The 14,600-nt window shown below is 48.8% G+C and overlaps 1 protein-coding gene across 1 annotated transcript; it reads right to left on the reverse strand.

Annotated features, from left to right (window-relative positions):
- Nucleotides 1–262: 262 nt before the first annotated feature.
- Nucleotides 263–13,606, reverse strand: TOGARAM2 (TOG array regulator of axonemal microtubules 2). The gene is made up of 12 exons (XM_064707196.1): nt 13,419–13,606; nt 11,711–11,816; nt 10,731–10,966; nt 9,057–9,209; nt 7,825–7,942; nt 6,770–6,873; nt 5,265–5,469; nt 3,860–4,076; nt 2,692–2,778; nt 1,072–1,303; nt 854–930; nt 263–408 (listed from the first exon to the last, which is right to left on the reverse strand). The coding sequence occupies exons 1-12, from the start codon at nt 13,604–13,606 to the stop codon at nt 263–265; spliced, it is 1,869 nt and encodes a 622-aa protein (XP_064563266.1).
- Between the last annotated feature and the right edge of the window lie 994 nt (nt 13,607–14,600).

A 14,600-nucleotide genomic window follows, 5' to 3' on the forward strand; every position in this document is an offset into this window, starting at 1 on the left:
TATACATGCTAAGGACATGGAGTCTGCTCCTCATACCCATTGCAAAGACAGCCTGAAGCACAGTGTCCAGCTGAGCTCTTCCTTGGCTCAGCTGCTTCCCTGGGCTCACAGCACAGGAAAAGGTCTCCAAGCTCTGCCTACAGCACATAAACTGAAAATCTACCACACAGGACTTAGTCCTTGGTCTCCTTACCTTATGTCCTTTTCCCTCTGAACTCTGCTCCCGGTTCCTTCCTCTGATATCTTTGTAGCCAGTGCTACTTTACCCTTTCTCTTCCTCTCTATCATACATCTTTCTTGGCTTGATGGAAGAAGAGCTGTCTCGGATGGGAGGCAAGGGCTTGGAGGGAAGGAGAGAAGAGGGACGTGTCTGTGGAAGACTCTTGGAAATACTGGAGTCAGTCAGATCTGCAAAGGGAAGACAAAGAATGTATCAGAGCCCACTAAGTAAATCTAAAGCATATGAAGGTCTGTATTTCATGGGAAGACTTCCTGGAAGCTTAGAAACACCTACACAGGCAAACATGCTCCTGCTGGCAGAGACTTTAGGTAGGCTGGGGGAAAACTCTGACCCATTCCCCAGAGGAATTCCACAGCCTGGCCTCTGGGCTGCCCTGGGACAGCAGGGAGCCCAGAGCCCTGTGCTCTCCAGCAATGGCTCAGCTGCACATGCACCCTGCTGCTCCTCTCCCTGCCCCACAGCTCAGCAGCCCTACAGCTCCAGGGGCACTGGCAGCAGCACAGCTCCTTGCAGGGGCACATGCAGGGCACAGCTGTTCCCTGCCAATGGGCACAGCCTCTCTGCGCTGCCACAGGACCCTCCCACCATACAGTGGCCCAGCTCCCTGCTTACCTTTTTCTGAGGCTGATCCATGCTTGGTCTTCACCTTGCCCTCAGTCTGGAGCTCCTTCAGGCCCCCCATGCCATGACTAGGAAGGGCGGTGGAGAGAGTGGGGGCAGATGCACACCCTTCCTTAGCATTTTGTCATTTTCAGCACAGCTGAAAAGTCCCATCCGGAGGTGTCCAACTCTGCACTTGGTCAGCTTTCTGGAGAACATGAAACCTTCACCAGCCCAAAAGGCTGGAGAGGTTTTCCTGCACGTGTGGAGGCTTGCTCTCAGCACACGTAATCAGCTGGGTGCCCATCACCTCGCAGAGGGCACAGGCCAGCTTGGTGACCACAGCGCAGACGTTGGCGCTTCGCACCGGCAGCGCCTTGTTCTCCAGGCAGGACCAGAGCACGGGCAGGGCGTAGCGCTGCACCACTTCAGGGCTCTTGGCATGAACCCATTCCACAAGCACTGCCGGGACAGACACACAGCTCCTTACCCACCAGCCTCAATGCAAACAAGGATCTACCTCTGCTTTACTTCTTGGGAGCCTCTCTGGCCAAGATCAGTGAAATAGCGCACAGAGCCCCATGACCCAGAAACGGGCAATGCAGCTGATCATCCTTGAAACAGAACCCCCAGCCCCTCAGGACTAATTTCTCCAACCAGAGCCTTGTAGCTGTGGCAGAGACTTTGTACTGTTACTAAATTATTTCACAATTTATGTCTGCATGAACAATGAATGAAACATCAAATTGCCTTCTATTTCCACAAACAAGTTGTCTAACACACACGGAAGTTTTGGAAATGCACCCTAGAGAGGCAATTGAGAGATTTCTAATAAAAGGGATGATTCCTTTTTGTAACTTTGATGTCAAGGGCCAAAAGTCTCATCTGGCTCTTCCCTTTGCTCCGTAGCACACAGCAAAGGGCAGTATTAGAACACACTTCGAAACTCCAGCCCACCAGAGATGGTTGCTGCTTGACAGCTGGATGAGAAACATCAGTGCCTAGCTGGTGTCTTTGGCAGAATGCTTTTGTGCCTTCCAACCAAGAGCCCTTTCAGTCCTCAGGGTGTCTTAGAGAATTACCCAGACCCCATTGCCCTGGCATTTGGGCACCTCCAGACTTTAATGCCATTTCCCCTCTCAATGCTAATGGCATTTTTTCTTACAATGTGCACTGAAATAGGGGCATAGAGAGAGAAAAATGCTACACAGGGGACTGAAATTTAGCCAGAACACAAGTGTTGTCTCATTGTTTCTGGAATCTGCTCTCTGCTTATTTTCTGAACTGAATTATATCAAACACAGACCAAAATTTACTACCAATAGGCTCCTTGCATGGCAGATTTAGCTGAGAGATCAAAACCTGAAATGCTCAGGAGACCAGTCTTATTTTCTGATCAGGCAAAATGTTATGTAGTAGCTATTTATTATTCTGTGGTGGAAGAGGCTTCATGTTCTCTATGCTGTTAATCCACCAGCAGTCATCAACATTGAAAGAGCTCCTGAAAGTACCCCAAACCAATTCTGCTAAGCAGGAAAAGGGTTATGGTACCCATTTAAAAATAAGACTTCATTTGAGTTTAAATACAATTAAAGACATTGGTCACTGTGGAAGTTGAGAAGAGCCCCAGTGAGAGCTGAGCCCCGAGGCCGAGCGCTGCCCCCATCTCAGATGTTGCACAGCTCTGCAGCAGCCAGGGAAAGCCTGCCAAATCCACCTGCCTGGGCCATTGGGCAGGAGGGACAAGCTCAGCACCTCCTGATGTGGAGGAGCTACTCTGCTCTCTGCTCACAGGCATTGCCTGTCAATACTCCCTCAGAGACCTCTTGGCTTACAAAGGGAGGCCATACCTGTGATGCACTCTGTGACTTCCAGCAGAGCTTCACCACTCAGTTTGCTCCATTGGTGGCTGAGCTCTTTCATCAGTGACACTTCATCTACAAGTGAAACACATTTCTGCTCACTCTTCTGAGGGCACAGGAGAAAGGACAGTGGGGAAGGAAAGGGCAGGGGCAACCCCATTTTATACAATAAAGTCAATTTCTGCTGATTTTTGAATCCTTTTCTTCTTTCCTTCCAGCCTACTTGGCAGGGTTTAAAATTCCAAAAGAAAAGCTCTCCTTTCACATGTGTAAATCCAAAGTTGTCTGCTGGACCAGGAGCTATGCTAAAACATTTCACACCAGGGACCTCAAGAGTTCAGTCACATGGAAGCAGTGGAAAGGTTTTGCATCCCAGAGCAAAAAGGAAGAAGCCCATACTTGGGACACAGAAAGGCACTGAGTCAGGCAGTTTGTGACTTCACAGAGCAGCTGAGGTGGAGAAAGTGGAAACTGCTCCTCAAGACCTGACTCTTCAACACTCCATTTTTCAGGCGTATTCCCCCAGTGCGGCATTTTCAGAGCTGACATAAATCTGTGTGGCAGAGGAATTTACAGCAGCCCTTGCCCAGGCAGGTATTTGCTATTGCCATCTTGCCCCATGCAAAACGACATGTGGAATGAGGCATTATTGACAGCTGGACTTAGACCCGTTTGTTCTAAAGAAATGAACTTGGTGAATCATCAGTTCCCCCTTGGAAAAAGAAGACAAAGAAGAAAGGTGGGAAATAGGAAGCTAATGCCTCTAATGCAGAGCCTTCCAGGTGGCTGATCTGCAGAAACTCTGATGGGCCAGTGTGCCTTCATGCCAACAGCAAAGCTGTTCACTTGGAAAGTCAAACGGGGCCCAAGCAAACTCCAAACCCCCCTTGGCTCTGAATTGTAGCAAAGCTGGAGTCCAGGACTTGCTCTTCAGAGCAGCGGCACAGAGCCAAGGCAGCCTGGGACTGTTGGGAAATGGTGCTGCACATTCCAGCCTGTTGGGGATGGTGCATAAGGACTGCACCTGCATAGCTTCTGGTGGGTGTCAGCTGGAGCCTTCCACAGACAACAACAGCTCCCAAGGCACTCAGCGCTCTCTTGTGTGGGACAGACAGGGACACAGGTGAGGAGAGTCCATGCCAGGGCTCAGCCTTACCTAAATGAACAACAGATTGGTCCAGTGCGGTCACAGCTGCGGCATGAACCCCGGGATCCTTTGAGTTCAGGTTCTTTGTTATTCCCTCCACCAAACGGACCATCACCGGGTTCAGGGCATCTTCCAGGACTCCAGTCATTTCTGCCAGCACCTCCAGCGCCTGCTGCTTCACCTTCTTATGGGTGTCATTGATTCTCAGAACAAAATGATCAAAAATCTGTGAAGAGAACAAACAACATGAAAGCTGGATTAAAATAACCTTGTCTGAAGAGGGGATGTAGAAATGAGCACTCGGCAATATAAAAGATGAAAGTGATCCCTTCTGTCAGGTCAGCCCTTGCTTGCACAATTTCACTGTTTTCCTGTGGGCCACTCACTGGAATGGTTGTGCAACCTGATGCTGCTTGAAAGATTTTCATCTGTTTTTAAGAGTTTTGGCTCAGGACAGAAAAGTTCCTATGGTGTTTCTCTCCACATATAAATCATTAAATCAATTTCATTTATTAATTCAAAAGACTTCCTTTGCTTTTAAAGTATGGAAGCAAATATTTACCATGCCCATTTTTCTATACAGTTGCCTCAAGTACTGAGGGCAGTTATGTTTTTGCCAAAACTGTAGTGGGAGGAGATCTAAGTTTTATTTTGTCTGTCTCAGAACCTGCTTCTGGAGAAGGACAGGGCTCTGGTCAACTCTTCCAGGATCCAGACCCATTCTTTAACTAAGAGGTAGATTTCTGAAATGTAAAGTGCTCTACAGCTCTCATTAGAGCAGGTTCAGTCCCTCGACAGGCACAGTATCAGGCACCATTTTCTGGAAAAAGGGAAAAAGCAGCTACTGGGAGAAGAAAGGATGGATCGGTCCTTAGCTGTTTTCCTCTTTTTCCAAAGAGAAAAAAAAGCCCCCCAAAAAGAAGGGTGAGCACCATCTTTACCAAGAGGAATAGGGATGAGGATGGAAATGAGAGCCAGAGTTGTGCCTGTGCAAGACAAAATGGAGTTTACAGAAGTGTCCTTTTAAAAACAATTTGTTTAAACCAGCCCAGCCTGATACTTCTCTTCCCCGTGAAAACCTATTTTTTGTCTAGAGAATAATTGCCATGCTTTCAATGGCTGGATTCCCTTCACTTAACCCAACTGGGAGTAGGAGACAGCAACAATTACACCAGCAGAAAATCTCTGCCATCATCTGATGAACATCAGCAATAGGCACCTGTCAGACAAATACAGCTGGACTGAAAGAACTTGTCCTGAAGCCCAGACTTCAATTGCATTTGTCTGGGTAAGAGGGACCAGCCTGTCCCAAACAGCCCGGATGCAGTAGTGCCAAGACACACTGAATTAACTTTACTTCCCCAGGCTTGGGAAAGGAGCTAAAGGAAAGGAACCATGAAGATACCCTACATACTTGGACAATGTTACTGGAGATCAGCTGGGGGCTGGTTTTGCACAGATCTAGGAGGAGTGCCACTCCTTCCATCCGTGTCTGAAACCCCTTGGCTTCCAGGAGATGGTAAAGCTTCTGCAGTGACTCCCTTCCTTCCACACTTGCAGGTAACGTGACCTGGGCTTTTGGACGGTGGAGGAGGCGTCCACCAGGGGCAGACTTCACCCTGGAAAACAAAACCAAATTAGGACCTGTTGCTGGTAATACCTTCAGTTAATTGTGAGCAAAACATCCTGAGGAGCTTTCCTAATGATGTGATTTCAAGCTAGAAAATCATGAAGCTCTGAGGAGCAACATGGACCTTGTGACAATCATCATGGCAGACAATCTGCAAGTGAAATTCTCACCACTGCTCACTCAGGAAGACCAAGGATGAGATGCATCTGATCTATCTTCAAATGCCTTCCAAGGCACACATTGCTTTGTGGGGAAAGGGAGACACTACTTCCAAGTTTAAATGCCTCCTCATGTGGCACATGTGTGTTTTATAATAAGGAAAGTCATCACTCTGAAGAAGTGTCTCTACACCTGGCAGGACAATCTGGAAAAGTAGCTCAGATGCATCTGAACAGACAAACAGGGGCATATCTGAAGGATTTAGAAAATATTGAATAGAGATAAGAACAGAAGCCAGACATGCCAGAACTACACTCACATTTCATTTGCTTCCCTAGAGACTAGATGCACAGCTTAAAAAACCCCCTTGGAATAATCCTCTGGAATCAACCTGTCTCTTCCATGAGCATGGGAAGATGCTAGCCATGCTACTGAGGCATGTGGTCACCTTCCTGCCACCACTGAGCATGACAGAGCTAAATAAATCCCCTCTGGTAAAAGAGGAGAACAGGTACAAGTAGCTCTGCCACTGGCATGAAGAGACAGCAAGGACCAAATTCCTGTCTTACATGCTGATTGCAGCACAGGGGGAAATAAACCAAACACGCTCTCCATCAAGCAAACCATATGAAGGACAGGAATACCAAGACAAAAAGTCCACACTGAGACACCTGTTGACCAAAATGGCTCAGGAATTGCCTTGCTCCTTACTACTCAAACTTGGTACTGTTTGAGGGTAAGAAAACCAGGAATGGATGGGAAAACCACATGGATGGGAACTGCTTGTTTGGGGAATGGCATCCTGCTTCTAAACTGAGACTTCTCATTAAAACACCCATCTACAAAGGACTCCACTTGGATGAAAAAAAAAAACCCTGGTTGAATTTACTTGTCTCAAGTCAGGCAGCAGAGACTTGGCCCTCTCCTATCCTCTGCAATACTGCCCTTGCCACTGCACTGGATCATCAAGAAGTAGAATGCAGAAGTAAACATTTTTTACCCTAGAGCATTTGTAGGGAAAGGAAACAATCTCTGGCACTGGTCATCTCCAGCAGAAAGATTTGTGCCTGAGGAAGAGGCATGTAGAGCTTGTCATGTGCTTTGTCACATCTGACAAAAGTGCTCAGTACCGTTTGCTAGAGGGCAATGGGGACTGGGGCTCCTTTGAGCCATCATTCCTCTTCTTCACGGGCTCCTTGACAGAGGGGCGTTCACCCTGCTGGTTTTCCATCTCCTACAAAGACATAAAGAAACCCCATGAATCTTTAGAATATAAAATAGGAAATGCCCTCTTTAAAACACGAGTTAGAACCAGGATCACTGCTACCAAGGCTTAGAGAAACATTTCCTAACTTACAGAAATAAACAGACCAGAGGTTCAGTGATGCCAACTCTTTGATTTCAATAGCCCAAGGCAGGTTATGGGTGCTACCACACTGAGCAGCAGTCTAAAGTCCCAAATTCATTAGTCTTGAGCATAAATGGGAATAATGCAAACTGACAGGCAGTGAGTGGTCTTAGAGGAAAAAGTTGGACTCTTTGGAGGTTGGTTCAATGTGTTGGAAGTTGATTTGGTTCAACACTTACTCTCCCTGCTCCTGCACCAAGGCACACTCCCTTGTGTAATGTTGATAAAAAGAATAAAATCCCCCCCAAACAAACACATGATTTTCCACTGGATGCTGCTGAATTCACCAAGCTTCTTCCAGCTCCACAGGGCTTGGCAGCAGGGCAGTATTCCCAAAAGACAGACAGCAACTGTAGTAACTAGGATTGACTTGGACATCTTTGGTATATTTGGAAATTTTCTTGGCGCTACTACTTCCAGTCTCTTTTGCAAAGACTCTGTTATGTGCAGAAGCACTATTCTCACTTAACTGCTTTACTGGGGGCAGAGTAGGGAGAGTGTAGTGGGGGCGTACACGTGAGTGTAAACCCATTTTCCCTTCTTTCCATTTGCTCTTTGTGACCAATATTCAAAGTATTCAAAACCCCACTTTTCCCCTAATAATAGCAGTTCCTCTGTGGTCTGCAGATGAACAGGCTGAGAATTAACAGCTCATTCCCAGGAGCAAAATGATTCAGCAGAAGTGGAATAGGATAAAGACACATTGGGTATGTTTGGTCTCATATTAGCAGTGGCAATACTTGCACAAAGGAGATATTTCTCCTGTCAAGCACTTACCTTCTTCTTAATTCTGGTCAGAATATCTTCCAGGTCATGCGGGGAAAGGGATTGCTCCAAAAGCTTTTTAAATTTTTGATTATTCAGCAACATCTTCACCATCTCCTGTCCATAATGCCTAAGGAAGGAAGGAAGGAAACAACAGAAAATGAAGAAAGGAAGAGTGTTAACAGAAGAGGCTGATGCCTTAAACTCATCAGGTGCAATGCTTGCATGAGAAGGCACTACCTACTCAGCAAAGAGGGAGATTTACCTCATTTGACACTGCACAGTGCTGTAGCTGAACACAAGGGGCAGGAGGAGAATGTGGGGCAAGACAAAAATACCATTTCTCTCTGAAACTGCAGGTGTGCTTCTGTGGGATCAAAGGATCCCAGGCAACAAGCAAAACACATCTGCTTTGTTGTCAGAGCCTGTTAGCAGTGTCCTGCTGCCATTGCACAGGAATTTACCTTTCTCACCTCATGACTGCTTTTGATTATTCTCTACTATATGTATGCACAGGGTCAGCTAGGTGCACTGGTGTTGTTGGCAGCCATTAATGGGAATTTAATCCTCCAAGTAAGGGGATTTTGGTGGTTTGGGGTGATTTTGCTGCTTGGAAACTACGGTTTTCTTCAAGAAGAAATTTGGAGACCACTGAGCCACAGATAACAGCATTCTAGAAATCTGCAGAAGAGGTTTAGAAAGACTGAATACATTGGATAAAGATCCCTGGAATATTTCTAGGGAAGTCTTAAGTTAATGAGAAATAGATGTTTGGGATCTTCCAGTGATGAACATTAGCCAACACTTTGGCTTTCCTTGTGCACCTAAGGCCAGTCAAAACTGTTGGACTGGCTAATCTGAGCTCTTTTGAGCTCAGTGAAGACTCCTTCAAGTCACAGGAAGTTGGCAATGCTCCTTCTTGCTGGCCAGCCTCAGGTTACCCGGTACAGTCATTTCCCCAGGCAGCAGTCACAGCACCAAGCCTGACAGAGCTCAAGAAGCGTTTGGACAATGCTCTCAGGCACATGGAGTGACTCTTGGGCTGTCCTGCACATGGCCAGGAGCTGGACTGGATGACCTGCATGGGTCCCTTCAAACTCAGCATATTCCATGATTCTATGCCCCTTAGCCACACAGTGACGTCACTCATTATTTCCTTGAGTTTCCACTCTTTCATGGTTTTACCTTTAAAGCCAAACACAAAACGGTTTTCCAGGTTTTGGAGGTGAGATGAAGATCATTACCTTGTGTCCTTGTGACGGTCCTGAGCCAGTCTCCCTGCCACGTGTGGGAGCCTCTCAGCCCTGGGGGTGCCTGCGAGCTTGGTGACTCCCATTTTCTCCATCAAGGACAGGAGGAGTTGGGCCGCGCACTTCCTCACCTGGACGTAGCGGCTCCTGGGAAGGAGAGAGCAAACCCTGGGCCACAGGGACAAGGAGCAGCAGCAGCAGCACAGGCCTTGGCCAGAGTATGCTCCCTGTCCTTGCTGGGGGAAGGAGCCTGGGCTCTCCCTGCACCTTCCAACACCTGCAGAAGGTTCTGTCCTCAGAGAAACACTAAGTTAGCATTGTACAGAAGGACTGCCTGCACAGAAGAGGGAAGAATTCAGTCTCCCTGCACTAGCTGATACTCCATTTCTTTCCCAAAATTTACTCAGAGAAAGATTAAAGTAGTAGATCACATATGAATTATTTAGAAATTAAGGATAATTCATGCTGACCCCTCAGAGGGCACCCACTACACAGAGCTGCAGCAGGATGAGGCTCTTTCCACCCATTCATCCCCAAATCTGCAGACCTCTGGAAAAAGACAAATGCAGGGCAAACACGCTGTGGGGAGTGAAGTTGTGGATTATCCAGCAATGCAGCCTGTTTCTTTTGTAAAGCTTGACAAGGGATACATCTGAGTGTTTTACCCTGTTCCAAAGCTGAGGAAAAGGTGGCAGGCATTTGAGCCAGGCTGTCCTGATCTAGAGACTGTCTCTTGGGAGCTATCAGGCCCAGCACCAACACTTAGGGCAGCATTTGCTTCAGCTGTCCCATGGCCCTCGGCCTGTGAAGGTGCCTGGGAAGTGAATCATCATCTCAAGGCTAACATGAAACATCATTTTGAATAGGAAGCAGAGCTCTAAGGCCAGGACACTCACACAAGACTCCTTTTGGCAGCAGCTGCACCTGCTGGGCAGGCTGTGCCACACCCAGCACATTCTCCCCCATGTGCTCCACACCCCTGCAAGGACCCTCCTTATTTCTCAGGTTAATGACATCATGAGGATACGTGGTTTTCCCCAGGGACTCTGTGGTTAGAGCTGTGAAATCTCCAACAGTGCTCACAGCTGCAATTGCAATTGTCCCTCTTCCCACAAAAGCACATAGCTGTATCCTGAGCCTTTGCAGGCACTTTCACTTCCCCACTGTTCCCCACATCTAGGAAACTCTGACAGACTGGGAGAACTCCAGGAAGCAGCAGCAAGCTGAGTCAGAGGAGCTTTAGTTTGGATATCAGGAAAAAGCTTTTCACCCACAGGGTGCTTGGGCCCTGCAACAGGCTCCCCAGGGCAGTGCTCACAGCACCAAGCCTGGCAGAGTTGAAGAAGCATTTGGACAACAATCTCAGGCACACGCTGTGACCCTTGGGTTGTTCTGTGCAAGGCCAGGAGCTGGACTGGATGGTCCTGATGGGACCCATCCAACTCCCCATATTCTACAGTGACTCTGTGGCCTAATGGGCTGCAGGAGGGCAGAAATAGGTGACAAGAGGAAAGAAATGAGATTGATGGGAAAATCAAGCCACTGAGTCCACAGAAGATGCAGGATACAGAACCCTTCCCTCCCACCATTCTCATTCTCTCTCACGGATCCCTTCCCCTACCCACACACTGGAAGGTGAAGAACATCACTAAAAGAAGAAGAACCTACTTGACCCCCCTGTCCATGAGAACAGTCATTGCTCGGGCAGGAGTCACGTTCTCTACCATCATCCCCAGGCTCTTACAGGCTGCCTTCTGAATAAACTCTGGGGAGTTCCACACCATGGGGAGAAGGACCGCAGCAACCTCATCTGCCTCCGAGTCCATGTCCTTCTTCAAGATGGCAAAGAGCTCTCCCAGAGTGACGATTGCTGAGCAGGACACCTTGGACCGGAGGTTGGTCACCTGGGGAAGTCATGAGGGGAAACGTAAGAACCACCTTGAAAAGAAAACCAGTTTCCTTAGACAAAACTCCCAGGAAATGACAGCATGTCCCACTGTCTATAGAGGAATATGAAAGCACAGGAAGAGCAGAAGAGCCCAAACACAGAAAGACACTTCTTGTGGCACAAACTTCTGGCCTCACTCCTGCTTACTGCAGGCATAAAAAAATATCTTTCACTAAAGTCTTCTACTTAACGCTTCTACAATGTCAACTGCTTTGATTTTAGGCCCTTTGTTTTGAAAAACAAAGAAGCAAAATAAAGTAAGGGATGCTTTCAAACCATAAAGGCACAAGTCTTAAAGATAAACCAGGCACGTGCTGCTCTTCAAAAAAGCAACACCTGTAGCTGAAGCTCTCAGACAGGAAACAGAAAACACAGGCTCAGAGCTACAGACTCATTTGCAGGGTTCAGTTACAGCTTGGGCAGACACTGGGACTCTGGCATAGACTGTCATTAGGGTCTCCATTTCTGCCTTGCATTATAATGGCACCACACTCAAAGACAAGTGCCAGCTACCCAACCTGCCAGTAAATACAGCTGCACGTACACACAGATCCTACAGATAGCTGACAGACATTACAAGTAGAAGGTCTAAAACCAGAAATGAAGGCAGTCTCTGAGCACACATGGAGATGAACAAGCACATATCTACTCTACCAGCCGTGCATGAAGTATGGGGGACAATTCAGAACAATGTTCTCACCTCGCTGGTAGCTGCCAAGCAAATCTCACGAAGTCGGCAGAGCAGGACTTCTGGATGGGACTCAGCCAGGCGTGGGATGTTGAAGAGTCCCTTCTTCTTCAGTTCCCTGAAAGACAAGTACCAAAAAGATTGATTTTTCTCTCTACCCAAGAACTAGGCAGCACCCTCTGAAATGACCAGGCTGGCAGCTCAGTCAAACCATGGGAGGTGCTTTTCAAGGAGCACTTAATGAAATCATGGAATCCATTGCCACAGGATGCTGTGGCTGTCAAAAGCATACACAAATGCAAGAGGCGAAGAGAGGGCTTTCAGAGTGTTCATGTGTGGCCTTTCTGAAAATCTCTGCTATTATGTCCCTCTGCCACTGCTTTCTAGAAGCTGTGAGGCTGGGCCATGCTGCTGTTTCTTGTCACCTCCCAGTACCTGTCCCATTGGGCTGTTCCTGGGACAGTATTTTCCTTCTTTGTCAGCCCCAGCAGGCAGTTCAGCCCTGAGAGTCTGCACTGCCACTCTGGAGCTGAGTTCCCACTCTACAATCTAGGCCTGTGTGTCACCCACTCCACTCCACCTCACACATTCCCCAAAAAAGCAGCAGGATATCGTCCCAGAAGATTAAGATTCCATCCCTGGGCAAGAACTGTTGAAACTCTGGCTTTTCCCACAACACTCCTACCTAAAACAAGCCCCACAACAGCAACATGTTATTTAAAAGGTGCAAACACCTCCATCTCTCAGCACTTGCTTTGTGCAGGCCCTCAGGCTCAGGAAGGTATGTGAGGCATCAGGGCTGGTGACTGATCCCACGGGCACCCCTGAGTGTCATCAGGACCCCCCACACCTGCAGAAGCTCTCTGCACCTCACAGGGCACCAAAGAGAAATGGGGAAGAGAAAGCACAAGAGAAAGGGCAAAGCAAAGGAGATGTATCGTGGCCAATTTTTCATGTTTATTCCTGTGAGAATGGAGCATCCACTAGTGAGTGGATGCTAACCCAGATATCAAAAGGAAACCCAATATCACTTCACATTTGTAGGATTATCACCTCTGGGCCATCTTCTGTCTGTGTAGAATTTTGGGACACATTGTGAGTGTTGACAAAACATCTCAGGCCCATATGAAGCAGTGAGAAGGAAAAGTTGAATTCCAAAAGTGCAAGATTCCTAGAGGATTTTATTTCTTTTTCCTTCTCTTCTGCCATGAGCCCTTCAGGAGTAATGGCAGGCCGAGGGACTTGAAAGCACAACTCAGTCCATTTCTCAAAAAGAGGAGCTCCCTGGAGCTGCTTCTGGGACTCACATGCACGAGTCCCTGCCATTGCTGTCAGCAGTGGGAGCAGAGAGGAATCTTACTCAGTCCCACTGGGCCAGGGGCCCAAGGCACCCAAATCTCTACACTCAAAACTGCTGTCATCCTGCTTCTGCCTTCAGCCAGCAAATCATCTCGTACCACAGCTTTCTCTCTTCCCTCAACATTTCCTTTGCAGCTCCAAGGAGCAGCAGCCACAGCCAGGAAACAGCACGGACCTGCTGCAGAGCAAGGCCAAGAAAAGGCTGCTCTCCAATCTTTATGCTCTCCCTGCTCTGCAGGCCTTTCAACCAGTGCCCTTTGGCCCTCTGGGCTCTCGCGGCTCCGAGGCACGAGCAAGACACAAAAGCTTCTGACCGACCTTAACGCTCAGAGGGACACAGAGGGAACGGGGCCTTTCTTACCAGTCATCGCTGTCCAGCATGGAGAGCGCCTCCTGCAAGGACTGCTGTGGGTCTGAAAATGCTCCGTCCTTCTGCCCACGCCCACGGAGCGGCTCCTCTCGGCGCTTGGCACCAGTGGCCATCTGCGGGGTCACTGTAAGGAGAGGGTCGGCCATGGGCGCTGCAGCCCTGGGCACGGCACCCGCCATGGCGCGGCCTGCAGCCCCATCTCCCAGCCAGGGCTCCGTGTGGCACACGCTGCCACTGCCTCAGAGATTCCCTGCTGCCTGCATCCTGGGGCTCCTTGCTTGCTCCCAGCCTCCCCCAGCTGGGCACAGCTCCAGGCTGAAGCTGACAATCGCCCCCACAGTGCCAGCTCCCAAGTGCCACAGGTGACACAGCCAGCGGCAGCTTCCTGAGGCCGCAGAGTTCCCACTCCCTGCCAGACAGTGCCCACAGGAGGGAACCCCTCAGGGGCCTCTCTTGTCTCAGCACCCTGATTTCCCCCAGCCCTGAGGACAGGGGCACTCTGCAGCTCCCTGAGGAAAGACCTGCAGCTGCCTTGTTATCACAAGGCCTGGCACCAAGCCAGGCCTGAACAGCCTGAACAGCCCAGCCCTACTGGGCCGGACTCAATCCCCACGGGGCAACAACCAGGGAACAGCCATACGTGACCCTTCACACCTCACAGCACCTCTGTTTCCATTGACTTCAAATATTCTAGACTATCAACTTTGGGAGTAACTCAAAAGTAGATTTGCTGTTCATTCTCAGGACAGACTATGGACCCAAGATCCCAGCTGTCCTGGCTGAGGCAGGAGGAAGCTTGTGCTCCTTGTACAAGAAAAAAACCTCTGCAGGAAAAAGCTGCCATGGAGCCGGCTTACCTGAGGAGCTGCATGGGAAGCTGCCATCTCCATGGAGGGTGGGTGTACTGGGCAGTAAGGGCACGTTGTCCTGCTTCCTCACGACCCTTTTCTTCATGGCACCACCAGGGTGTTTCCTCTCCACACCAGGAGCTGTGCCATCGATAGGTGGCAGTCTAAATCCTGCAGGGACCAGAGAGGAGCTTGTAAGTGGAGGGTGCTGGACTGGGTGACAATGGAAAAGGCCAGAAAACTTGCTGGAGCTGGATAACATCTCTTTGTTATCCCAAAGAACTTCAAGTATGACAATGGCACACCAACATGTGACAGGGATCAC

Source organism: Zonotrichia leucophrys, chromosome 3 (assembly GCF_028769735.1).
Source record: "Zonotrichia leucophrys gambelii isolate GWCS_2022_RI chromosome 3, RI_Zleu_2.0, whole genome shotgun sequence".
In the NCBI taxonomy this organism is placed as follows: Eukaryota; Metazoa; Chordata; class Aves; order Passeriformes; family Passerellidae; genus Zonotrichia; species Zonotrichia leucophrys.

Excerpts from the sequence above, each read along its gene's own strand:
- TOGARAM2 (XM_064707196.1), bottom strand. The coding sequence starts at position 13,606 with ATGGCGGGTGCCGTGCCCAGGGCTGCAGCGCCCATGGCCGACCCTCTC. Across the intron at positions 11,817-13,418 it reads ATGCTGGACAGCGATGACTG|GGAACTGAAGAAGAAGGGAC; the intron begins GTAAGAAAGGCC and ends CTTGTCTTTCAG. Across the intron at positions 1,304-2,691 it reads AGTCACAGAGTGCATCACAG|TGCTTGTGGAATGGGTTCAT; the intron begins GTATGGCCTCCC and ends CTGTCCCGGCAG.